Source organism: Danio rerio, chromosome 20 (genome assembly GCF_052040795.2).
Source record: "Danio rerio strain M-AB ecotype USA chromosome 20, GRCz13ab, whole genome shotgun sequence".
In the NCBI taxonomy this organism is placed as follows: Eukaryota; Metazoa; Chordata; class Actinopteri; order Cypriniformes; family Danionidae; genus Danio; species Danio rerio.
This window is the reverse complement of record NC_141040.1, coordinates 6,784,017-6,810,056: the sequence shown is the minus strand read 5'-3', so window position 1 is coordinate 6,810,056 and position 26,040 is coordinate 6,784,017. Positions and strand designations below refer to the sequence as shown.

At 38.3% G+C, this 26,040-nt stretch overlaps 2 protein-coding genes across 15 annotated transcripts in view; one reads left to right on the top strand and one right to left on the bottom strand.

Moving 5' to 3' along the window:
• The window catches only part of dsc2l (desmocollin 2 like), a 1,349,056-nt gene that overhangs the window by 660,171 nt on the left and 662,845 nt on the right, over nucleotides 1–26,040 (top strand). The window lies entirely within an intron of this gene.
• Nucleotides 1–26,040, bottom strand: part of tns3.2 (tensin 3, tandem duplicate 2) — an 817,627-nt gene that overhangs the window by 712,634 nt on the left and 78,953 nt on the right. For 12 of the 13 annotated variants that reach the window (NM_001443983.1, XM_087297829.1, XM_087297826.1 and 9 more), the window contains 3 exon segments: nucleotides 2,276–2,362; nucleotides 2,447–2,805; nucleotides 7,266–7,422. In NM_001443983.1, the coding sequence (NP_001430912.1) occupies nucleotides 2,276–2,362; nucleotides 2,447–2,805; nucleotides 7,266–7,422 (603 nt within the window). 13 annotated transcript variants of the gene reach the window in all.

Sequence of the window (26,040 nt, the reverse complement as noted above, 5' to 3'; positions counted from 1 at the left end):
TAGGTCTTCTGAGAAAATTTGCTCAGGCGAATGAAGCGAACGGGAGGTACTGGAAACTACAATTCCCATCAGCCCAAGCTTGGCCATAATCCCTTGCGGTCTGTTGTCGCTACAGATCCAGTAATGCGGAAATGGAGTGTGCTGCTAGAAGCGGGGATCAAAAAGAGCTGGAAAACCCTAAAGCGGGTGTTGTCGCTGCGCGCGTACTGAATAGTGGTGTTGTCGCGTGAGTTCTTATCAGCTGTGTTGTCGCGCACGTAGTGAATAGTGGTGTTGTCGCGCGAGTTCTTATCAGCTGTGTTGTCGCGCACGTAGTGAATAGTGGGGTTGTCGCGCGAGATCTTATCAGCTGTGTTGTCGCGCGCGTAACTTACTGTAAAGCGGGGACGGAGGGTATGTCGTGTCGCGGGGGCACTTTTGATCATTTTGGAAGGGAACTTTCTATCCAAGACTAAAAAGGGCATGTGCACTGCACAGGTTGAGCACTGTGTGTGCACGTGCCTGCAAGTTGGGGAATAGGACTAATAATCAGTCATGGGGACTGCAGAAACACAGCACACTGTTCAGATTGATGCAGACATGAGATCTCTATCTCACTCATGGTTTGTCTTCTCAAGTGGTGGAAAGACAATGCACAACGTTACCCACTGCTGTCAACCTGGACCAAGTCATATCTCTCTTGTCCCAGAAACCTCAGTCCCAAATGAGAGGGTTTTTTCTGTTGCAGGGGACATTGTAAATACCCAGAGATACCAGCTTTTACCAGATTATATTTATATGATAATTTTCCTTTAAACCCATCTCTGTCTAAGTGAGTGAGTGATTAAATGTTGAATGGGATGAGTTTTCAACACTAATAAATTGAAACTTAATTTTTTTACATGGTTTAATAATTTTTTGTTATTAAAATTGAAGTTCCTGTTTCAAAGCTTACAGATAGATGGCTAATTTGTATGTCATTGACACTTTTGGCACTTTTTTGGAGTATTTTCATAAGTTTTGTTTTTTCCTGTAAATGATTCAATGAATACCGTACCGTGACATTCATACCGAGGTATTACCGTACCGTGAAATTCTGATACCGTTACATCCCTAGTATTTGAAAAAAAAAAAACTTTTCTTGAAAATGGACATATCAAATTACTTAAAAGTAACATTTGCAAAGATAATAATAAATATTTTTATTTCAAATAAAATCTGTTCTTTTGAAATTTATACTTATGTAAAGAAAATGCCTCACCCTCATGCCTCAACAATGATCTGCTCCTGAGATATGACTAGGCCCACACGCAATCAGCGTGTGCAGAAATCCACAGATTTCCACAGATTTTAAGCTCATCATTGAGTATATATATTTACTTGTGTAAATGTGTGAACATTTATATTTATTCAGTTTTAAATTATTTATATTAAAATATTTAAATGTTTATAGGAGTTATTTACAATACAGTTTATAAATTAATATTTTCTGTCTTTTAGTAGATGTATTATATGGAACTTGCATTGTTTACTTAATAAGTGGATCTAATTGGTTTTGCATTGTAAACATTAAATAAAAGTTAAAAATGTTATTTTTTCATATATTACATTTTTAGTTACGATACTCCTAAAATTCTGCGTAAATTCGCAGATTTTTTACAAAATTCTCTGCAGAATTAGCAAAAATAGCCCTAGATATGACTTATTCATGCAGTTGTATGGTTACCAGTGTCTGACAATCCAGTTTGTTGGATAAAATCTGCGTAAAACAAGTTGCTGAGACTTATTTCAGTATGCTGATTCATACTCAGATTGAGTATTAGTAAGTCATATTGAGTAGGGCTGGCTCTGTCCTTTTGCACATCATTTCCCTTTTAGCAAACTAATGGTAACAGGTGCGGGGTTAAAAATATCAGACTTTAATTGAAGATTACCAAAACAAACAAAAAAAAAATCATCAGTGGATTATTTTGCATGGATTAATTCTTCTCCTGAAAATTAACACCATGCTCTAGCAAAATAAACCTTGTAAATTTTAATTTCACATGGACTTTAAGAGATGCTATTGCCAGTCTGAATGAAAAGAGCTCAAGCACTGTTTTTCTGCAGTGTTCTGGTTCTGAGGCATGTTAATGTTGTTATATAATTGCTGCAAGGAAGATTTAAATGGTTGCTAGGGTGCTTAAAAATGCACATTAAGACTACACATTTTAATGACATTTTTGACACAATTTTTCATCAAATAACCATGACATCATGGGCCACACCAAGCGTACTGAGCATGTAATATTGTTACCTTGCTCTCTCGAAATATCCGGCTTGTACCAGAACTTTGAAGTATCCTGAACAAACTTCACATTTTCAGGTTTACTGGCCATGAAATCTGCAAACCAGAACAATATCAGATTATCTGCCATAGTAAACCCGGCAGTGTGTGTGTGTGCTTGCAGACAAACACTCAGCTAACCTGGACTCGGTGTGGATCTGGAGGGTGAGGTGTTGTGACTGGCGTAGGATGTGCTGACAGTGCTCCTGCTGAGCGGGAAACTCAACATGTTCTCTGATCCGTCAGTCCCGCGTCTCTTCAGGGGCAGAAGTGGAGGCTGAGCCACATCCAGACCCAGAGCCTCCAGGCCCTCCACTGCCTCCAGCAGGCTGCTCTCCAGACTTCCCATATCCAGAGCGGAGGACAGGCTCCGAGGGGCTCTGCGAGGGGAACTGTGGGAGTTCGGGGCTGAGAGGGTGAGCGGTGGGGAGGGTTGAGGTGTGTAGTGACTTAACGGGGTACTGGATCCACCCTCTAACCAGGAATGAGCTGGAGTGGGGCTGTACAAACAAGAGAAAACAGCACAGGGTTATTCAATATATCCTGCTCATAGACAAACACACACCCGGCCAGTGTGTTTACACTTTGTTAAATATAGACAAGATACACAATAGACCACACATGCTGCCCTGTAGTTACTGAAATGCAGGAATTTACGTGGCTGTTGGAAATGTAGTAAGAACATTCCGGTTGAAACTGGAGATGGTACACAGATGAGATTATAGAAGCACATGGAGAAGGGAATAGAAACATACTATTTTAATATATTAATGATATACAAACATAAACACAAAACCATAACGTAATCAGTAAAGCAATGTGACCAAACAAAGAATGAAAGGATCAGAGGAACCTAAAAAGACAGACTGATTAGCTGAATGACAGACAAGAGGAACTGATAATGAGCTAAATGACGACAGGAAAGAGAACAAAGGAAAACTGAACTGAACCAAAAGTTCTTTCTTTCAATCTGTTTGTCCGTCTGTCTCTGTTTATAATAGTATTTTTTTAACAATAAAGTTTTGGGGCCCTATCATACACCCGGCGCAATGTGGCGCAAGGCGCAGTGCAATAGTCTTTTGCTAGTTTCAGCTTGGCGCAAGAGTCGTTTTGAGGCGTTGCGCTACGCTGTTTAAATAGCAAATGCATTAGCGCTCATATGTGCGTCCATAGGCGTTCTGGTCTAAAAAGGAAGGCGATCTGAGGCGCACTGCTGGCGCGTTGCTATTTCGAGAAACTATAATAGATTTTTCATTAGACCAAAACAAACACGGCCTAAACTCCGGCGCAGAGTTGCACCTCGCTTACACACTGCTTAATACGCACAAGAAAGCAATAGGCAAATATCTTTACATATGAAAAAATGTAAATATTAAGGATATATATAGGATATAATAAGAATAGATATAGAATATAAATATAAAGGATTAAAATATTACAAAACCTATTACTTTCTAGCCTACATAAATATGAAAAATCACTGCTTTTATGTCTTCTTCATCTCGGGAGGCTTTTTCAGTTCATTCATAACAATTTGCTTTTGTATAATGTTATTATTATTAGCAGTTTTATTTATTATATCCATATTTATATTTGTTTTATTAAAACAAGCTTAGATTTGCCCACCTGCCAGGTTTTAGACCTTATGGGGCACAGCATGTGTTTTAGGATATATTATTGTTCATTTATTCGTTTGCTGGAAATTAGAACTGAATTTAGAAATAGTTTTGAAACGAATATTTGAGCTTAACAAACACAATTATTTATTTATAGACTAATTGATGTCTGTGCGTAAAGGTTTCCCTATCCAAGAGTGAATGTGAAAGTAGATCCATTATCTCTCATTCTCACGCAGTAGATGCTCTGTTTAACAGTTTTTTGTTAAAAACTGTTAGCTGTTAACTGTTTGCTAGTGAAATGCTCTTTTACGTCCTGTAAATAGCGAATGCGCTCTTGGCGCGACGCAGCTGGGTCTTAAAGGGAATGGGAGATGAGACTCTAATTGGTTTATTCTCAAAACACACCTATAACTCATTAAGAAAATAAACTCAACCCTTTTAGACCATGCGCCACAGCGCAAAGCGGATTTTCCCGTCCTTAAATTAGCTAAAATGTGTTCTGACACGCCCTGAAAGCATTTGCGCCCTGCGTTTTGCGCTCTGCGCATGGACCGTCAAAATAGAGCCCATAATGTTAATAAAGCATGTGTGTGCATTTATGTATGTATGCATGTATGCAGAGGCAAACTAGCCATCTGGCAGACCGGGCAGTTTCCCGCTGGGCCGTTGTACTTTTTAGGTTAGGCTGATCATCATCTTATGATCTGATCGACCCATGAAACACCTAGCAGACTGTCTTGTTTTTCTGCCTAATTAATTGACGAGGCTGTGATCTACGACACTCTGAAAGAAAAATGTTTCTTTGGGCTCGGTGTAAGCGCGCAACGTCGGTGTGTATTTGTCAAAATAGTCGAGAATCACGCCTGTTTTTCACCCCACGCGCGAGGAAGAGCAGAAGCGATGAGCAGGCGTTTACCTTTTGTGTCTGCAGCGCGCAGCGGAGCACAGATCAATATATTCCAGTCTATACTATCTAGTTACTTATCTGTCCATTAGGGCTGCTCGATTATGGGAAAAATCATAATCACGATTATTTTGGTCATAATTGTAATCACGATTATTCAAAACGATTATCAGTTGAAGTCAAAATTATTCGTCCTTTAGTGAATTTATTTTTATATATACATATTTCCCAATTGATGTTTAACAGAGGGATTTTTTTACAGTATTTCCTATAATATTTTTTTCTTCTGGAGAAAGCCTTATTTGTTTTGTTTCAGCCAGAATAAAAGCAGGTTTGAATATTTTGAAACCTATTTTAATAGCTCGATATTATTAGCCACTTTAAGCAATATATATGTTTGATTGTCTGCAGAAGAAACTACTGTTATACAATGACTTGTCTATTTACCCTAATTAAGCCTTTGAATGTCACTGTGAGCTGAATATCTTAAAAAACATGTATCGTGTCATCATAGCAAAGATAAAAGAAATCAGTTATTAGAAATGAGTTATTAAATATGTTATGTTTAAACTGTGCTTTAAGCATCTTCACTGTATTTTTGATTTTATTATTGATTAATTGTCTCCAGCAGCAGGAATATCGCACGCTGTCACTTTAAGAGTAGTGCAGCTCTGATATGGTTTCTCTTTCACGTGTCTTTTGATTCTCAACTTGTTTGTTTATCACACAAATGAGGGTCAGGGCCGGAGCAAGCTGAACTGCCGCTCTAGGCAGAGGACGATCATGCCGCCCTCAACCCCAATGTGAAAACGAAAGTGACCAGTTATGTAAATGAAGTGAGGTGCCGCGGACCTCTTTTCCAGCGCACTATGCGCAGATATAACTGAGGATGCGCGGGTGCTGAGGGAGGGGGGTGTCGCGGACACTGCGCTCTCTATTCTGCCACCCTGTGCGCGGATATAACTGAGGACACACGGGTGCTGATGGAGGTGTCGCTGACGCCGCCCTCTCTATTCTGTCGTCTATGCGCGAATATATTTGAGGACGCGGGTGGTAAGTGAGGTGTCGCGGACATAACTGAGGGCGCGGGTGGTAAGGGAGGTGTCGTGGATGCCGCCCTCTTTATACTGCTGCCCTAGGCGGCCGCCTAGTTCGCCTCTATGGACGCGCCGGCCCTGATGAGGGTTAATATGAATAATCACTAAACACCGCGCTCTGACACAAATGTGCATGTATTTGACCATTAAAGCGCTCTCATTAAGATCTCGTTAGATGTGTGTGTGCGCTCTGCTGTCCGAGGCTAAGCGCGGCGTGCGCGCAAACACACACACACTCTACCTGTCCGAGGCTAAGCGCGGCGCACACACATTTACATTACAGCACACACAAAGTTACATTACAGCACATGCTTTTAGTCATTTTCACGTGGAACTGAGCTTTGCAGAGGCAAAGAGTTTTCACACGTGTACAACTGGAAAGGGGGCGGTACGTGATGGAATAATCGTTTATCTCGATTAATGGTTTTTCATAATCGTTAAAAGCCAAAATCGAAATCGGATTTTCGATTAATTGCACAGCCCTACTGTCCATATAAATAAACTTTTTTTATAAACTTTTCGTCTGCACCAAGGCCCGCAGCAACTTCCTCCTATAATGCTGTTTCCATAACCTGCATGTCTTTATTTGACAAATTATAAAGAATGTCTGCTTCTCAAGCTCTATGAGGGGTGTCAGTCATGTATTTTGAGATGCACTCGGTCAGAATACAATCGCATGAGATATCATGACATTGTGTTTTTGATCATCAGCATAATGTAGGCTTATAGTTACAATAATATTTATACAATATGGTTATAATGATATTTATACATGACCAAACTAGTGTGCAACTTAAGCAAAACTAATACTAATTTTTTACATATAGTTTTGTAGTTTGGGTCCAAACAAATATTTGTTGCATTTTTTAATTGTTTAAGTTCATTAGATTGACTATATACTATCTTTGTTCCGCTCTGTCCCAAAATGCCAGGGCCGATTTTTTTGTCCCAGTCCAGTCCAGCCCTGAATGTATGCATATATATAGGCTTTAAATTGATATTTCTACTGAGGGCATACTCACACTACGTACAGTAAGCACGCTTGTCCCCCCTAATGTCTTCCCCGACGACTCGCACTCACATCGCATTCAGACCTTAGCATGAATCAGCTTTTTTTTTGGGGGGGGGGGGGGGGGGTATTCCTGTATTAGAATATATAATTTATTTATTTATTTATTTGCTGCCAAGAGTTAATGAACTATAAGTTAAAATTTCACAATCTAATAGTGGAATAAATGAAAACAATTTAACATCCAATTTTCCAATAATCCAATAATCAAGACTCTGCATCTTCTCTGCATCCCCATTGGCTGTTATTTTTACTGACTGACAGATGCTACCTGTCCGCATTGACCAAGGGACTGGGGGTGGAGATCGAGTGCAGTGATCCGAACATCCTCTGGCAGGAGGCGGGACTTCCTGTGACATCAGAATGGAAGATCTCTCCGTCAGATGACATAGATGTGTGTGTCATGCTGTCTGTGAATCCTCTCGACTCTGCAAGAGAACACACAAAAAGAGATTTTAAGAGTTGAACACAGACACAACCACACACACACACACACACACACACACACACACACACACACGTTGGACCGATTTCTTCTGAAAGATTCCATTTAGTATGAGCAATGTCTTGTTGAACGCCCCCACAATATTTGAAGACCTGTGCTGTGCAACCTGCTACCAGCAGCCAAATCCAGGTAATAAATCAAGTGGTATTATTGGATCAGGCGTTGTATGGGGAGTTGGGCTTGTGGCTTTGGCTGAAGCCCATACACACGCATTCTTCAGATTGCACACATAACAAACCACAGGGGAGAGACTGCAGGAATTTCTCTCTGTTTGCCTCCTGCTCCCTCCCTTTCTGTCTGCAAACTGATGAATTTAATCTCATCAATTTTGTGGCGTATCCTCGTCGACCCTTTGAAAATGTACGTGCTATTATTATATATACACACAAAAAACTAAAACAGCTTCATGGAGCGATTAGAGGCATATAATGAAGAGGAAAATAATAATTGTGGATAATGAGACGAGTTAACATGAATTAAAAATATTTAGTGTTGATGACTTTCATCTATATGCGTTTTCATCCTGTACATTCATATTTCTTTCCCACTGAAGTGACTAGATCACTTTCTTTTGATAACAGGTGATCGGTTAAGGTTGCAAATGTTATAGTTTAGGAAGAATCTGTTAGAAATGCAAAGACAAATGTTTGTATTGTTTTCCTCCCCAGTAAAATTGTTTTCAAGCGTTTATCGTGCGTCTCTAAAAAGGATATTTCATGTATTCATATTCCAGTGAAATATATTCATGAATTGTTTGAGGTCATAAAACATTAGGGCTGGGCGATTTGGCCTAAAATAAAAGTCTTGATTAACTGAACAATTTTACCTTGATTTTGATTAATGAAAGATTATTTTATTTGTTTATTTATTTATTTTTTGCCCTCATAGTTCAGTTTTGTACAGTAAATATGTTCACAAATTACAAGTGAGAGATTTCGGAATGAAGGGTGCATCACTTGATTTCAAAATAACTGAAGAAAACACACACTTATCTGCTATCTATGGTTATTTATTGAACATCAGCATTGAACAACTGAAATTAAAACACACATTTCCTAAACCAGCAGTCACTTTTTTCTTTCATAAAAAAGTGAAAACAAATAACTTGCACTTTTGGAAACAAAATTAGTTATTTCCAATGTTTTCAAAAGTAGAAAATATCATTTTCAATGTAAATAATTTTATTGTAATGGGAAATATGCCATCTCAAGGCATATCTGGCGCAGCTTTCAATCATCGTCAATGTAATGCAAACGTGCAACGTGTAAATAAATTTTTCGAGAGGTGCGCGGGTATGTGGCCGTGCGAAGGTTGCGCTGGGCCACACCCGTATCTTTGACGCAGAAATATAAATCAGCCTTAACAAAGTGGGGTCACATGACTCAACATGCGGTAGAGAAAGTAACTGAAAAAAACTTACCTAGAAAATCGATTATAGGTTCTGAATATCGATTTTATTTACTTTTCGATTAATTGCCCAGTTCTATAAAACTGTGTTTTCTAAATGGTTTAATTTTAATAATTCTAGTACATAAAAGAATTGTAAATATGACTAAAAGCTTAAAGAGATTATTATTTATGAATAAATGAAAAAAACAACAACTGATCAAATCAAATCAATTAATCCTGGACAGAATCACTTTTTTCAATTTTTTTTTCAAGTGAAAAAATGTATTTCCAAATTTGACATTTAAAAAATACTGTAAAAGAACATGAAAGCTCAGCAAAAGAAGTTTGTCCAGAGGAAAAACGGCCGTGCCCAACTGAGCCTGGTTGCTCTCAAGATTTTCTTACTTCACTTTCGACAATTGGTAAAGTTTGTTCCTCACCACTGCCGCCACTGGCTTGCTTGGTTTGGGACATTTAGGAGCTGCGCGTCGATGGATTTGCTCTTCAGTGTTAAAACTTAAAGCAGAACTAAACTGAACTTCGACTCTGAAAACTGGACTGACACAGTTTCAATTTACTTGAACTTCTAATTTTGTTGAGCTGCTTTGACACAATCTGCATTGTAAAAGCGCTACACTGAAAAAAAGGGTTGCATGCAGAACTGTTGCAAACAATTTATTTGTGTTGAATTTAAACAAACAATTTAATTTAATAATGTTCAACTTAATTTGTTTGTTTAAATTCAGCCCGAATCAATTTACAACAACTTAACGTAAAAAAAAATTGAGTAAATCCAAGAAATCATCTTTGAATAATTGTTTTCATAAACATGAATTGAGCTATAAAAAAATGAAAGCATGTTTCTGCCATCACAGAAAAAAGATACCATTTTTTAAAGTCTATTTTCAAGTGATCATGTCTAAAAATGCGTGAAATTGTTGTTTTTGCATGTTTTACCGGGTTTAAACTGGGCTTTTATAAAAATTAAAAATTCTTACTTGATTTACATAACACTGGTCTTGATATATAGGTCCATGAAACGTAAATACATTTTAAAAATATGTAAAAAATAACCAAAACTTGTTAATCCTTATAAAATAAACACATTGGTGCTTGAGGCTAGTTTGTTGTCATGAGAAAAGTGACTCGCGTGCGAAATTTTAAGTCTGCAATTCCAACAGAGAGGCTATCTAGGCTGATGTTTTGAGTTACACAATCTTAACCAATAGTCTTTAAGTAACCATCCATTCCATAATTACTGCTCCACTCCCAGTGAATGTGTCTTCCTTTACTAATCAAACATGCACTGGAGCATCTTCTCCAGCCCTGACCACACATCTAACCCAAATCACAACATGTGATGGGTTGTCAAGGGGACGCTGTCTTTGAAAATATAACCAAGAGTACAGAAAAACATAAACAAACACACAAACAACATCTGCAGGTCGAAAATGTTTCCAAAAATAGACGCTGTGACCCACCCGAAAAACCCTGGAACTCATTCCCAAGACACAGGAATCCCCAAATCGCTTCCCAGAGATTCATCTGGTCTGCCTTTTGGCTGATCAAAACAGCAGCACAGCTGGTGACCGGCGCACGTTGAGATCAGGATGCAGGTGGTCAACATGGGACGCTGTTTTACTGGTGTCCCACCAGGCATCTTAACAAGCTTGACCAGCAAGGCTTCCTTTTTAATCAACTTGACCTAAAAGACACATGCTGGGCCATCACTCTGGTTAACTTTTACTACTAAAGAGAGCAGCCACTGTCCACCATTTTGGCCCTGTTTACAATCTAGCATTAAAGGGACAGTTCACCCCAAAAAAGAAAATTGTTTCATCATTTACTCATTCTTGTCTTGCTTCAAATCCGTTTGGGTTACTTTAGGTTGCACTAGGGTTGGGCGGTATATCTAGTTCTGGGGATATATCGATATGATTCCCCAACGTGATGCGGGATTGTCCAATATCTTTCATATCGATATGGTTTGAGGCCACACATGTGCACTCTGTTTTAAACAGACCACTCTAAGGTAGCACACAAACTCCACTTGCACAAATGTGCGCATGCGTAAATGAATGATTCACTCCATGAGTCAACCAAAAGATTTGTTTAAATGAACGACCCATCACTAACGTAACAAGGAGGAACATGCAGTCAGGTGTTGTATCGAATACCTGGACAACTCTGACACTGCCTCGCGTGCATGCGCATCACACAGCGCCTGCAGCTGTCACAGCCATTTTTTACATGGAGTGAAAGACTTATCTTTAGATATCTTCGATATGTGCAAGGTTTGCACAATACATACATGTAAATGTGTAATACAGTGTGTTTCATATTTACATTCAATGTGGATCTTTTCTATCATACAACACTTTTTGTTGTGTTACTATTTACGTGTGTTCCTTATTTGCTCTGACAATTTTGGTCTCCTCATCCACCACCAGTGTGCAGCATTCACCTGGATGATGCGACGACAGCCATTTTACATTACACCACACATCAGCTGATTGGTGGAGAGAAGACATGGAGACATGGATATTGGGGAGGGTTAGGAGGCCATGGACAGAGGCCAGTGGGCAGATTTGGCCAGGATGCAGGGGTTAAACCCCTACTCTTTTTCGAAGGACATCCTGGGATTTTTAACGACCATAGAGAGTCGGGACCTCGGTTTAACGTCTTATCCGAAAGACGGCGCTCACTGAGCAGTACAGCGTCCCCGTCACTATACTGGGGCATTAGTACCCACACAAACCACAGGTTGAGCGCCCCCTGCTGGCCTCACTAACACCAATTCCAGCAGCAACCTAGCTTTCCCATGTGGTCTCCCATTCAAGTACTGACCGGCACAGCCCTGCTTAGCTTCAGTGGGTGACCAAGTGAGAGTTGCAGAGAGCTAGCTGCCGGCATAACAATGTAGCTGTTTTCTATGGTTCTGTTTAATTTGTTATTTGCACAACAGCACAGTAGTGCTGTGTTTAGTGTTAAGCAGGAAAAATCCTGTACTGTATTTTATTTATCAAAGATTTTTCTTTATAATTTTAAATGTTGTGTAACAGTTTTAAGCAGGAGAAAAACCTGTACTGTATTTTATTTATCAAAGATTTTGACCAGCTGTTATTTTTTGTGCAGCTGTTTATTTGTAAACATGTGGGGAAACCCGTATTTGAATTTTATTTTGCTCAAAAAATGTTTAATAAATTTTTAATAAAGACTTTAAGTCTCAAGTAACCATACATGGGAAAATACTGGATATACATCATCTATCGTCATTCCTTCTAAAAATACAGAGATATGATTTTTGCCCATATCCCCAAGCCCAAGGTTGAACACAAAAACTGGATAATATGTTCGGAAAAAGCTGCCATTGATTTCCATTGTATTTTTTGTTCTTACTATGGATGTTAATGGCTGTATTCAACATTCTTCAAAATATATAGTTCTAGACATAAAAATTAAGGATTTTTACTTTTGGGTCAACTACCATTGAACAATCGAATCATGAAGATGAGGAAGAGACATTCTTTGTTACACCTAGTGTGTTATTTTGTCACTATTATCCACTTTTGACCACTTTCTCGATTTCTTTGAGAGAAAAGTCTATGGTGGAAGCTTCATGCATGGCCTTTTTCTTATATTTCTATTTACTGTTCATCCAATTAGATTATGGCTGCAAAAGAAGACAAATGAAAACAGTAGAGAGAAAGCCTTATTGCTACAAAATTACACCAAATGCTGCTGGCTTGTGTTAGAACAAACGTTTTTTTCACCTTCAAACCAAACTTACGCTTTCAGATGACAAAGTTTATAACTCAACTGGTGCACTTGTCTATTATGAATTACTAGGTTAATTCTAGGCAGTCTTTAAAGGATGTTTGAATGCATTTGACCATATAAGCATGTAAAATATGAAAGCAATCTGCACTAATGCTCTTTGACCATCAGGACAAGCTCAAAATAACCGGTTTACACCTGTATTAAGCATTGTCTACTTGGGATCAGATTGACAAAAAAAAAAAATGCATCTTAAGACCAGACAGCGTCTCAAAACTAGCACAAACCAGCCTGGTCTTGTGTAAACGTTCTTTTAGGTGAAAGAAAATGGATCCAAATGGAGAAAAAAAGGCATCCCAAGATGATTCTCCTGAAACATCACAAACAGATGTCAGGGTCACATGAGGATTGCACCATCCAATGGGCCAAGAGGTCAATGATCTGCTGAATCACCCTTCAAAGAGAAAAGAAGATCTGGATGATTCTTCCAGGCAGAAGAAACAGGTCTGAAGGTCTAACAGCGTTTATGGAGGTGCAGGGTGGTTTAAAAATCAGTTCTGTTTTAAAAATAATATTCTCCATGTATTTCCAGAACATGTGATAACTTATATACTATAATAATTATAACATTAAAGATGTACACTTCTCGTCTAATTTTAGTATGGTTTTGAGTATGATTATGAAATATTTAAGGAAAGCATTTAATATAAATGTAACGAAGCAATACTACCATATGTATAAAAAAATTTGCTGAAACTTAGACTAAACCATAAAATATAATTAAAAATATTGAAGGGATAGTTCAGCCAAGAATTTAAAATTACTGACTATTTATCCACCCTTAATTTTGATGAAAGTAGAAAACCTGTAACCATTGACTTCCATAGTATTTATTTTCCCTATATAAGTCAATGGTTACAGGTTTTCAACTGACATTCAGCTGTAGAAAAAACTCAATTGTTTGGAAAGGGGGTCGCGGGGGGGGAGGGGGGGGGGGTTGTTAACTATTCCTTTAGATTAGTTTGATTAGTTTGTGTTGTTTCCGCTACATTCATTCTTCCACGGTGGGGCGCCATGCCAAAAATACATCCCGCCATGGCTACATTACAGATCTCATTCAAAACATTTAACTTTTTTATTAGCGGGTGATAATCGCACCAAAACATATTAAAAGGCAAGTGAATTATAACAGCGCAAACTTTTCTGTAACCGTAGTAGTGCTGTGCGTCCTTTTTTTAACCCTTAGTGTTACATGCTGACTGACAGGCGCGTGAGGCCAGCAAACACGACGTATAGCCGTTTCACTTTACTTCAGGACGCGTTAATATCGCTCTGTAGGTCTATTAGAGACATTCATAAATATTCCAAGCAAATCTAATAAATGCTGGAGACATAAACGCACTAAATCGCACTTTAGCAGCGTTTATTTAAGAGCGCACAAGAAGATCTGCGCGCTCTTGAAGCGGCTTATATTTGAGGTGGCGTGCAACAACTTTTGTGCACGAGCAGAGGAAATCAGCATGCAAGCAAAGAGATCCGCATGCTGTAGGCCAGGGGGTCACCAATCTCGGCCCTGGAGAGCTGGTGTCCCTGCAGGGTTTAGCTCCAACTTGCTTCAACACACCTGCCTGGGTGTTTCAAGTATACCTAGTAAGGCCCCGTTTACACTAGTGCGTTTTAGTTTTAAAACGGCGTTTTAGAATGAAAACGATCCGCGTCCACACTCGCGTTTCACCCAGCGTTTCTGAACTGCTCTCCGTCCACACCAAAACGCTGAAAACGCACATCACGTGACCACACACACACTCTCAGGCAAGCGCTGTAGCCAATCTACCCAGATGAGAGCTGTGCTAGTCGGACTTCTCATCAAGCATCTCCCGCTGGATCTAACCTCACTATATTTATTAAACGGAATATTTCTTTCATCTTGTTGTCTTTATTTAACGACATATTCATTGGACATTGGAATCTATTACTTGTTCTCAGGTAACGTGTTTTGGCTAAGCGCAAAGATAAGTTAATGATTAATGTAAGCACGTACATTCTGTATATTGACTGATCGCTTGCCTTTATTTCCTATAATGTATAAACTTATTGTATGTTATACTTTTATAATGGCCATTATCGATTATTAAAACTGATATTCAGCAAAAGAGAGGGTGTGTTTCGTATTTTCACTGAAATTGAAAGGAGGCAGTTGTTGTAGGCTCCGTTTTGTTATAAATATGCACACAGTGAAGATGACGCTCATATTTGCAGCACGGCGCCTCAACATTTCTGCTGTCTGTTTAGTTGTTAATATTAAAATGAAAATAGGCAGTTCCTTATATCATGTTTACATTTTATTGTTGAGAAAGTAAAACAACGTAGCCAGGGTGATGTGAATGAAGTTATAAAGTACACTGTTCCCTTTGAAGATTTACCCGTGTCCTCGGTATAGTCTGTTTTCCATATCAAACTGAGAAGAAGAGACTGCAGCCATGATCAAACTTGCGAAGTTTTAACTTACACGGAGAAGATGCAGGACTGAACTGTGCGTGTTAGGCTACTTAATATTCAGGAAAAGCCCCAATCAGAGAGGCGAATGTCTGCAGCCCCGCCTCCGTTTTCAAATGTCTCCGTTTTCCATCATCCACACTGAGACGGAGCAGCAGCGTTTCAGAATGAAAACAGCCTCTCCAGCGTTTTCGAAACGCTCCGTTTTCGGCGCTCGAGAACTCCGGCGTAGTGTGGACGGATGGCGTAACCGTAGCAAAACTTATGCGTTTTCAAACTAAAACGCATTAGTGTAAACGGGGCCTAAGACCTTGATTAGCTTGTTCAGGTGTGTTTGATTAGGGTTGGAGCTAAAATCTGCAGGGCACCGGCCCTCCAGGAACAAGTTTGGTGACCACTGCTGTAAATGCGATCTCGACTTCTAATACTGCACTCACAATGCCACAGGTAGTTGGTAGATCTTTTTTTATTTTCGGTAGATTTTTTTTTTTACTTATGAAAACAATTAAACTTTTTTGAAATGTTAATAAATAATCCCTGTTAACCGAGCGGTTTAACCTAAGGTTTATAAAGATTTAATTACTTTACAAGATCATTTTATGATTTTTATTGTTTGTGTGGATTTTTAATGACAAATATTGGTCAGGAAACAAATAATAAATATGCCTGATGATAAACCTATTTGGTTCATGAGACTAAATTTGAATGGTGTGAATTTAGGTCTCTGACCAAAGTTTATATGTGAATAAAAGCCTAAATTAAATAACTTCGGACTTGGATTAAACTAAACTTTTCTTCTTTTTTGTCTTTATTTGAATACTTTTGCCGTTTCAAGGGTCTAACTAAACAGACTTTCATGGAAGAAAGGAAATCTCTAATATTTGAAGAAAAGTATGGGTTTGATAAAGATATAAAGGTGAGGAAATGATGGCACAACTCTTCAACATAAACAACAGCAAAAAAACAATACAATTTCAGTCAAACTAAAAGTCAAATGTATTCATAGTATAAATGAGCAAATACATTTTTGTATTAAACTGTTCAACCTTAAACAAACATTGCATTTGTTATGTAAATTGGCTCATTTTACTAGTCCTCTAAAGGCAAACAATTGATTTTTACCATTTTTAATCCATTCAGTCTACCTCCATGTGTGGCGGGAGCAAGTTTAGCTTAGCATAAATCATTAAATCGGATTAGACCATTAGCATCTTGCTCATGTTTTTAAAAAGTATGGTAACAAAGTTGTTTGATAATTACACCAGAATAAGAGTATTGTTCCATATCGACATAAAATATGGCCAACTTTTCATTTTCCATTGGTCCTATTGCATGATGTAACTACCGAAGAGACAAGCTTTAAATAGGAACATTTTCAACAGCTTTTTTTATTCGTTTAGCTTTTTAAGCAAGATGCTAATGGTCTAATCCAATTCAATGATTTATGCTAAGCTAAGCTAACAATAAAAAGTGCTCCCGCCAGACCCGAAGATCTGCTTAATAGATCCAATAAGGATAAAACTCTAGGGCAAGTTAAATGAGCCTGTTTACAAAAAAAAAAATGAACAATGTTCCTTTAAATACAGCCATGCTAAAAATATAAACTTTACCAATACTACCATATTATAACCTACAGAGTCTGGAATATGGCTGGCAAATGAAAGAGAAGAATGATAAAAGTGTGTGTAAGAGTGTGTTTGTGGTTTTTCAGGACTAAATCACCCACATGCCAGCGAAACAAAGGATGACTTCAGTTTTTACGGACTTAACAAACTGACCATTGAAAGCAGGAATGCGCGTACACACACACACACACACACACACACACACACACACACACACACACACACACACACACACAGCTGTTGTGATCAAAGCTGAGTTGCATAGAGAATGTGTGGAAAATAAAGAGAGGGGAATGACATGGTTTTCCAGTCAAAGGCATTAGTCCAGCACTATGATACATGGGCTAAAATATGTCTGCAGTGAGATTTAGCTCTAGCTTGAGTTTTATTTCTGACACATGGGCTCCCTCTCAGACTTCAGCTGCATTTTTGAGTGCATTCACATGATTCCCTGGCTGAAATCAAGATCAGGTCCAGTTATCTGACAAAACTGACCACAAATAACACTTTTCATTGTGTAGGTTTTCAGCACACTAGAATAGCCATGAGGTGTTAGTCTGTTTGTGGTCACTATATGACACATGCATGAAATCTGTCAAACAGCAGATGAACTGAATAGTATTTGAGAAAAATAAAGTGTGAAATTTAACTGCACAATTAATCGAAAAAAGATTGCGATCTCGATTCGACCCCCTAGACCAGGGGTCACCAATCTCGGTCCCGGAGGGCCAGTGTCCCTGCAGGGTTTAGCTCCAACTTTCCTCAAGACACCTGCCTGGATGTTCAAGGATACCTAGTAAGACCTTGATTAGCCTGTTCAGGTGTGTTTGATTAGGGTTGGAGCTAAAATCTGCAGGACACCGGCCCTCCAGGAACAAGTTTGGTGATCACTGCCCTAGACGATCTTAATCCAGCATTTCTACGATTCTATTTTGACGTTCAGGAGAGAAGCAAAGGCGGCTGCACGAGTCTTTTCATTGTTTCACACACATTGCTCAGCGACATGCACACATCCAAATGATGTTAAAAGAGTCACATACTGTATTTATAAGGTATAATTCACCCAAAAATGTCATTTTTGTCTTCATATAATGCTGTATTTGCGGCCGGGAAATCACACGTGACTTGAGCTGCTGACTGTGCGGGCGCGCGCCCTGCTTAATGATAGACGCGCGCGCATCTGTAGTAAACAGAACCTGCTTATGCTGCGAGTAACAGGTAATAAAGATGTAAATAATATTCAGTTCGTGGCACAGAGTGATCGTTTGAGAGCCGCGCGAGTAGTATGAACAGCACTTAGCAGTCAAAATGAAACTGAAAGCGAGCACATTATTTAAATAGTCATATCGCATTTTAGAGTTTTGACTGCGACAAGTATTTGAAATGTTTTTTTTCTTTCATAGCGAACACACAGTTGTGCATGAAAATAAATGTTTACAGTGTCAGTATACCTACTCTAGCCTATATAATGTAGATTTTACCAGTGAATTAAATGGTCTAATAATGTTCTCAATGACCGATTGCAAGCATAGGCCCATATCTTAAACATAATTCAACACCAGAATTATTATAAGTAGAATATAATTATTTATAGAAGCCAGTAGACCTACACATAATAGAGCTCGAAATTAACCTTTTTGCTTGGTAGCACCGGTGCTCCTAACTTTAAAAATTTAGGCGCATCAGCCAAAATTTAGTCGCACCCACCAATTATGAACACCGTTACTACAAGTTTTATACAAACATATTGGTTGTATTTGAAATCAACACTAATCAAACTAACAAGCAAAAAAAATTCATATATAACGTTATATGCAAGCGTGAGGAAAATATCTCTCAACAAAATCCCGTTATCACAAGAAAATAGATTTTTATAACATGAGTGAGTGAGTGACTGAGTGACCAAAGCATACACGGAGCGCTCACCGGCCCTGCACGCACTGCTTGAATTAACGTGTTAACGGTATAACTAGTAAGATGTGTCATTATTTGTAATTGTAGATGCCATGGTTTCTAAAACAAAATCTGTCAAGTGTTATGTAATCTTCATTCTCATCTTCAGCGCTTTAAAATTTTTCGCGGTAGTAGCTCTCTGTCATCCCAAGCCAGAAGGCGCTGAGTGATTGACAGCTGATATTAACCAATCATTCGCGTTCAGTGCTAGAGCAGTGGTGGGCCAATAAGAAGAGCGCAAAGGCGGGGCAAGCATTACGGACTTGGATTTGTTTACTGCAGCAAGTTGACATGACAACTGTTTTAAACCATTCCCGAGCGCTGCGTTTCAAGTGCAGACAAAGAGCTTAGAGATGCATTCTGCGTGAATGTCTCCCGAATCCTGAATGTGGTGAATATTTTTCAGTAAAAATTGGTCGCACACTACAATTTTAAACACTCGCAGAAATGCTCCCAAATATATTTCAAGGTCGCATAGATAAAATTTCAGTCGCATATGCGACAAAATGGTCGCAAATTCGAGCCCTGCATAATATTATTATTGTCGTTTTACCATATGTTTGAGAAAAAAACTATAATCTCATATTAAGGTTTATTTTACATGTACAGAATCTTGAGAGAATCGTGATCTTTATTTTTAACAAAAAAAAAATCGCGATTCTCAATTTAGCCAGAATTGTGCAGCTCTAGTGTGAAATAGTTCTGCACACTGTTGTTTTCTTTATATAAAAAATTAAAGTAGCAACATTTATCAACTTTTAATTTTGGTTAAATGTTATTTTTTTTAATTGATTTTTTTAGATTTTTCTCAAATAAAGACAAAAAAAAAAATAAAACAGTGTGTAGATCTTTTTTGTACCAAGGCCCAATCCCAATTCTACCCCTTAGCCCTTCCCCTTCCCCCTCATTTTGCACGTTCAAGCCAAGGGGTAGGGGTGTCCCAATTCTCTTTAGCTTGAAGGCGTAGGGCTAATGGGAAGGGGTGAATACCCCTTAAAAAAAAAAAAATTCAGGACCACACTTGAAACCAAGGGGTAAGAAAATTTTCCAGAATACACCAGCCACAACAGCAGTATTGCTGAACCCGGAAGTAAGGAGATCCACAAATTAGTATTTTGTTTTTGTCATTATTACAAATTTTAACAACAAACAAGCACATGTTTTTATATATTCATAACCGTGTTTGTGTTTTACAGTTATGCTTAAAAAAATACGCTAAATAAAAACTGCTAAGTTTTGCTGTCTATAATCCTTAATTATAACTCCGGTATAGTAGTCCCACAACATTCTGACACTCAACGACACTCAAATACCCTGTCAGAAAAGTCTAGTGGCTGAGAATGGGCTTTTTACAGTGTCTGCTATAATGTTATTTAATGTCGTTTTGGTGTGTTTACATAGTTGAATATGGTCACATCTTATTGCCACATTAGATCATTATAAGAACATAATATATGGCTTCAGTGATTTCTTGAAGATAAATACCAAAAAATAGCACAACTGGAATAACTACAGCAGTCGTGATCGACTGATCTCATATGAAGCAGGAGATTGCGATTACATATGATGACGTGTGCAGGTGCTGTAGTGCTGTCCCAATTCTTAGGGGTAAATTTTGAAGCCAAACCCCTTAACCCTCGGTTGTAAGGGCTAAGAGGAAGGGGTAGGGGTGCAAAAATAGAATTGGGATTGGGCCTTAATATTGGAAACACTGTGATATTTTGTTTTGCTCCAATATAAATTGTGATATGAATATCATTTCACCAAATGACATGAACAGCTCTTTTTGGAAAGCTTTCATTCATTGGGATGATCAAGTCTTTTTCTATGCAGTGCATCTGCATGAAATATAATAAATTACAAGCAAAATAAATAAATAAACAGTGATGCATGGTTTTCTGGGCATTCTAACACTAATCATGTATGCAATGTAATGTAATGTGTATTTATATAGTGCATTTATCATGTATGGCAGTTATTGTGGCAGTTAATGTGCGGAAGAACTTATTTTGAACAGTAATAAACAAACAAAACTGTTTGCTTGGAATGATTTGGTTTGCATGCAGTTCATTCCCAAGCTCAAATCAACTGGAATTTTAGTTCAAACGGACCCGAGATTCATACTACGATTACATAATGCATTCTTTCCTCATCCACATTCATCAGGACAGAGGCCCACACAACACTGTCTTTTGTCCAGAGACAGAGAGAAGAATAGTGCCCACTGTCTGCACTCCACCTCCATCTGATTCTCCACACATCCACTCTCCACAAGAGCACCACATCCATCTCTTTCTGCTCAAAGATCCACTCTAGTAGAGCTGCACTATTAATTGATAGAATTGCGAGCTTTTAGCAAGTAATGGTGCAGCTTTCTCATTTCAAACACCCACATTAACTTAATTCTAACTGGTTGCTATTTGCATACATTGATAAAATATATGAAGATCACAACATAAAAATTTATTTTGACTAGGGATAGACAATAATTTGACAATATATTTATATATATATATATACATACAGGGCTCGAAATTAACCTTTTTGATTGGTAGCACCGGTGCTCCTAAATTTAAAAATTTAGGCATACAAATATGTTTGTATAAAAAGTTTTATACAAACATGTTTATTGTATTTGAAATCAACACTAATCAAACTAACAAGCAAAAAAAAATATATATAAATATATGCAAGCGTGAGAAAAATATGTCTCAACGACATCCCGTTATCACAAGAAAATAAATTTTTATAACAAAACTGAGTGAACATAGCATACACGGAGCGCTCACCGGCCCTGCACGCACTGCATGAATGAATCTGTTAACGGTATAACTCTGCTGTTCTCAGTTTTGACTGTCGGATATTGCACTGACGCTTTTTTGACACATACTGTACCTTATTATATGCATACATGTTAACAGCAATACTAGTCTTTTTAGGAGTAGCGATGTTAGTTTACTCAGTGCAAGCCTGTTTGTGATGGTGTACGTGGTGTTCAATTTGATATATAGCTGCCCCTTGCACGGCGGACAGCATCTGGCGATTGTATGAAGGATTAAACAGAAGCTCTCGTGCTAAATGTGGCAGTTACCTGAAATCTCCATCCCACAGACTTTTTATAGCGGACTTGAAGCCAATGGAAGTCTTCTACTCTTGGTAAAGTGTAGATGGTGGATTAACATTCAGCACATGATCAGTATGTGTCATTATTTGTAACTAGATGGTTTCTAAAACTAAATCTGTCAGTGTTATGTAATCTTCATTCTCATCTTCAGCGATTTACAGTTTTTCGCGGCAGTAGCTCTCTGTCGTCCGAAGCCAGAAGGCGCTGAGTGATTGACAGCTGATATTAACCAATCATTCGCGTTTAGTGCTAGAGCAGTGATGGGAGAATAAGAAGAGCGCGAAGGCGGGGCAAGCATTACGGACTAGGCTTTGTTTACTGCAGGAAGTTGACATGACAACTGTTTTAAACCATTCCTGAGCGCTGCGTTTCGCTTTTCAAGTACAGACTAAGAGCTTAGAGATGCATTCTGCGTGAATGTCTCCCGAATCTGCGCATGTGCTGAACATTTTGCAGTAAAAACTGGTCGCACACAACAATTTTAAGCACTCGCAGAAATGCTCCCAAATATTTTTTAAGGTCGTATAGATAAAATTTCGGGCGCATATGCGACCAAAATGGTCGCAATTTCGAGCCCTGTGTGTGTGTATATATATATATATATATATATATATATATATATATATATATATATATATATATTTATACAACAGTTCTGTCTGGTTCTCGAATCTGATTGGCTGATAGCCGTGATATATTTAAGTAATATCAGCACCCGTACAGCCTCTTTACCCTTTGTTTATTACTCCGCCCACATACAGCCAGCAAAAAGCAGCCAGCAAAAGCATTAAGGGCGTGTCAGAATCCACTTTTGCTATTTTAAGGACAGAAAAATACGCTTTGCGCCGTGGCACATGGTCTAACAGGGTTTAGCTTATTCTCTTAATGAGTTATAGGTGTGTTTTGGGAATAAACCAATCAGAGTCTCATCTACCATTCCCTTCTAGAGTCTTTTGGTCGCGCCATAGCGCACTTGCTATTTACACGGTGGACTTTGTAAGAGGAAAAACTGAGTGCTTCACCAGCAAGAAAACAGTTAAACAGAGCATCAGCGCGAGAGATGAGAGATGAGCCTCCTTATTCTTTACTTTCACTTTCACTCTCGTGGATAGAGAAACGTGTTGTACGCACAGACATCCATTAACCTACATAATTAATTTTGTTTATTAAGTGCAAAGATTTGTTTCAAAACTATTTCTAAATTTAGTTCTAATTTCCAGCAAAACGAATAAATGAACAATAATAACAAAGTAAGGGTGTCACGATCCTCCAACTCATCGATTCGATTACATTTTCGATTGTAAAGGCACGATTCGATTTTCAATTATGAATAATTAATTAATTAATGACCAATTAATTATTTGTAGCCTACCGTTTAAACTACCTGACCTGGATGGTCTTTGTTTTACCCATAAACAAATCATACAGTAAATGAATAAAGGCAAGATACACACATAATTACCACCTGTCAATCACTTTTTCTGCGGGAATCGTGAATATGCAGTGATCTGTGTCGTTATAATGGCGTCGGTAAAAAAGACGCACAACCAACAGGAACCAGCCAACAGTATCTGAGGTGTTCGCTAAAATGACTAAGTACAAGTGAGTGAAAGATTGAAGCAGTCCTCTGACTGCCTGGACCTGCTGTCTCGAGCGCAAGGGTGTATGTGCGTCTGTGTCTGTTTGGTCACGTGATGTGCATTTTCAGAGGTAGAGAGGAAGGAGGGCTGCTCAGAAATGCTACACGCCACTGTGGATGTCAAATCGTTGTCGTTCTGAAATGCCATTTAAAAACAAAGACAGTGTAAACTGGGCCTGAGTGTGTACTTTTCGCGAGCGGATTTGCAACGGGGGTGGGCGGAGGATCGCGATGCTGGTGTTGTCTATCGGACGAACCGTACGTAATACATACCTAGCAGAGCTTGCAAAACTGTGTTTTTTTTTGTCGACAACACGAACATTGTCAACATAACTCACTGGAAATCCAAAATGCTTAAACACCGGCGACTTCATTGAAAGAGGAGAGGGTTTAAGTTCTGTCGACGGTCTCTTGCTTCTGCAGTTTAACAAGCACTTCAACAAGCCTGTTTTTTCCCGCTTGGCAAGCCAAGCTAATGTGACATGGGGGCGTGGCAGCATCGACGATTCTATTTTTTAATTCGATAATCGAAATTGAGCATAAATTTTGATCGATTTCGATTGTGACACCCCTATAACAAAGTGTGCTCAAACAACTGAGTTATTTCCAAATACACATGCTGTGCCCCATATGGTCTAAAACCTGACAGGTGGGCAAATGTAAGCTTGTTTTTAATAAAACAAATATAAATATGCATATAATAAATATTACTGCTAATAATGATAACATTATACAAAAGCAAATTGTCATGAATAAACTGAAAAAGCCCCCCGAGATGAGGCATGGAGGCAGCGTTTTTTATATTTATGTAGGCTAGAAAATAAAATGTTTTGTAATATTTTAATCATTTATTTCTTTGTCATTTGTAAAGATATTTGCGTATTGCTGTACATCCTGTGTGTATTAAGCAGTGTATAAGCGAGGCGCACAACTATTGCACTCTGCGCTGGACAATAGCCCAGCTTTGATCTGGTCTAGAACAGTCTATTATAGTTCCTCAAAACAGCAACTCGCCAGCAGTGCGCCTTAACACACCTCCTTTTTTAGACCAGAATGCCTATGGGCGCACATATGAGCGCAAATGCATTTGCTATTTAAACAGCGTGCTGCAAAACGTCAAAATAACTCTTGCGCCAAGCTGAAACTAGCAAACAACAATTGCGTTGCGCCTTGCGCCGGGTGAATAATAGGGACCATGTGATGTAAGCCCAGTCATGTTGGCCAATCAGAAAGGAGAAAACAGATTGCAAACTGATGTCATGAAAACACTGTACCCAGAGTTCTGGAAAATCTTCATCCTTTTTTTTTCAGAAAGCTTTGGTTTCAGTCACCTGACACTGCGCTTTTGTCTTTTGAAAATACCAGTGCTCGTGTGAACAGGGCCTAAATATGCTGGTGATTTTTAACTATTTGCATACGTTTTCTTGTGTTTCAGCATGTTTAGCTCTCTTGGACAACATACTAACACAAACAAGACACACTTTAACGCTGATTTAGGGGGACTTTAAAGCCTTAGTAGGCTGCTTGATAAAGCTGTCTGGGCAGACTAGAAAATGGCAAACTTAAATCACCAACCTGAAGTGAATTACAGGACAAGTCAAGTGTAAATGTGCTTAAGAAAAGAGTGAAAGCAAGTGTGTTAGTGAGAAAGCACATGAGGAATGCCAAACACTGACAGAACCAACAAAATATAGACCTGTTTAGCTCAAACACTGGGGGTTTAAAATGTGTTTGACTTTATCAGTGGCACTGCTGCAATGCAATTAACTCTTATAGATCTTCAGGGTCCAAGTCTAAGAGTCAACTGAAACAGGAAACATTCACATATAAACAAAAGCAAAAAAGCCTACCATACACACACACTGAGACACATCACATACAGTTGAAGTCAGAATTATTAGCCCCCCTTAATTATTAGCCTCCCTGTTTTATTTTTTCCCAATTTGTTTAACAGTAAGATTTTTTTCAACACATTTCTAAACATAATAGTTTTAATAACTCATTTCTAATAACTGATTTATTTTATCTTTGCCATGATGACAGTAAATAATATTTGACAAGATATTTTTCAAGACACTTCTACACAGCTTAAAGTGACATTTAAAGGCTTAACTAGGTTAATTAGGTTACCTAGGCAGGTCAGGGTAATTAAGCAAGTTATTGTATAACGATGGTTTGTTCTGTAGACTATCAAAAAAAAATAGCTTAAAGGGACTAATAATTTTGTATAGAATAATTCTGACTTCAACTGTACATACATAAGTGTCCTCTTCAAATGATTATTGCTGACACTGCAGCCTGGTGTGCAAAAATCATGCTTGCATGTGCTTGCAATATTTTTAAATCAGAACTGTTGCGTTGCTGTGAAGTGAAAGCATTGAAATCGTCATTGAAAACAAGATTCATTCAACAAGATGATCGTATTCTTTTAGGGAGCTGAATAAGAGTTGCTTTCTAAGAATGTAATTACGGCATGCATAAAATAATAATAGCTAATTATATCTGTCTATTAGAATAATATAATAACAAAGAACAAAA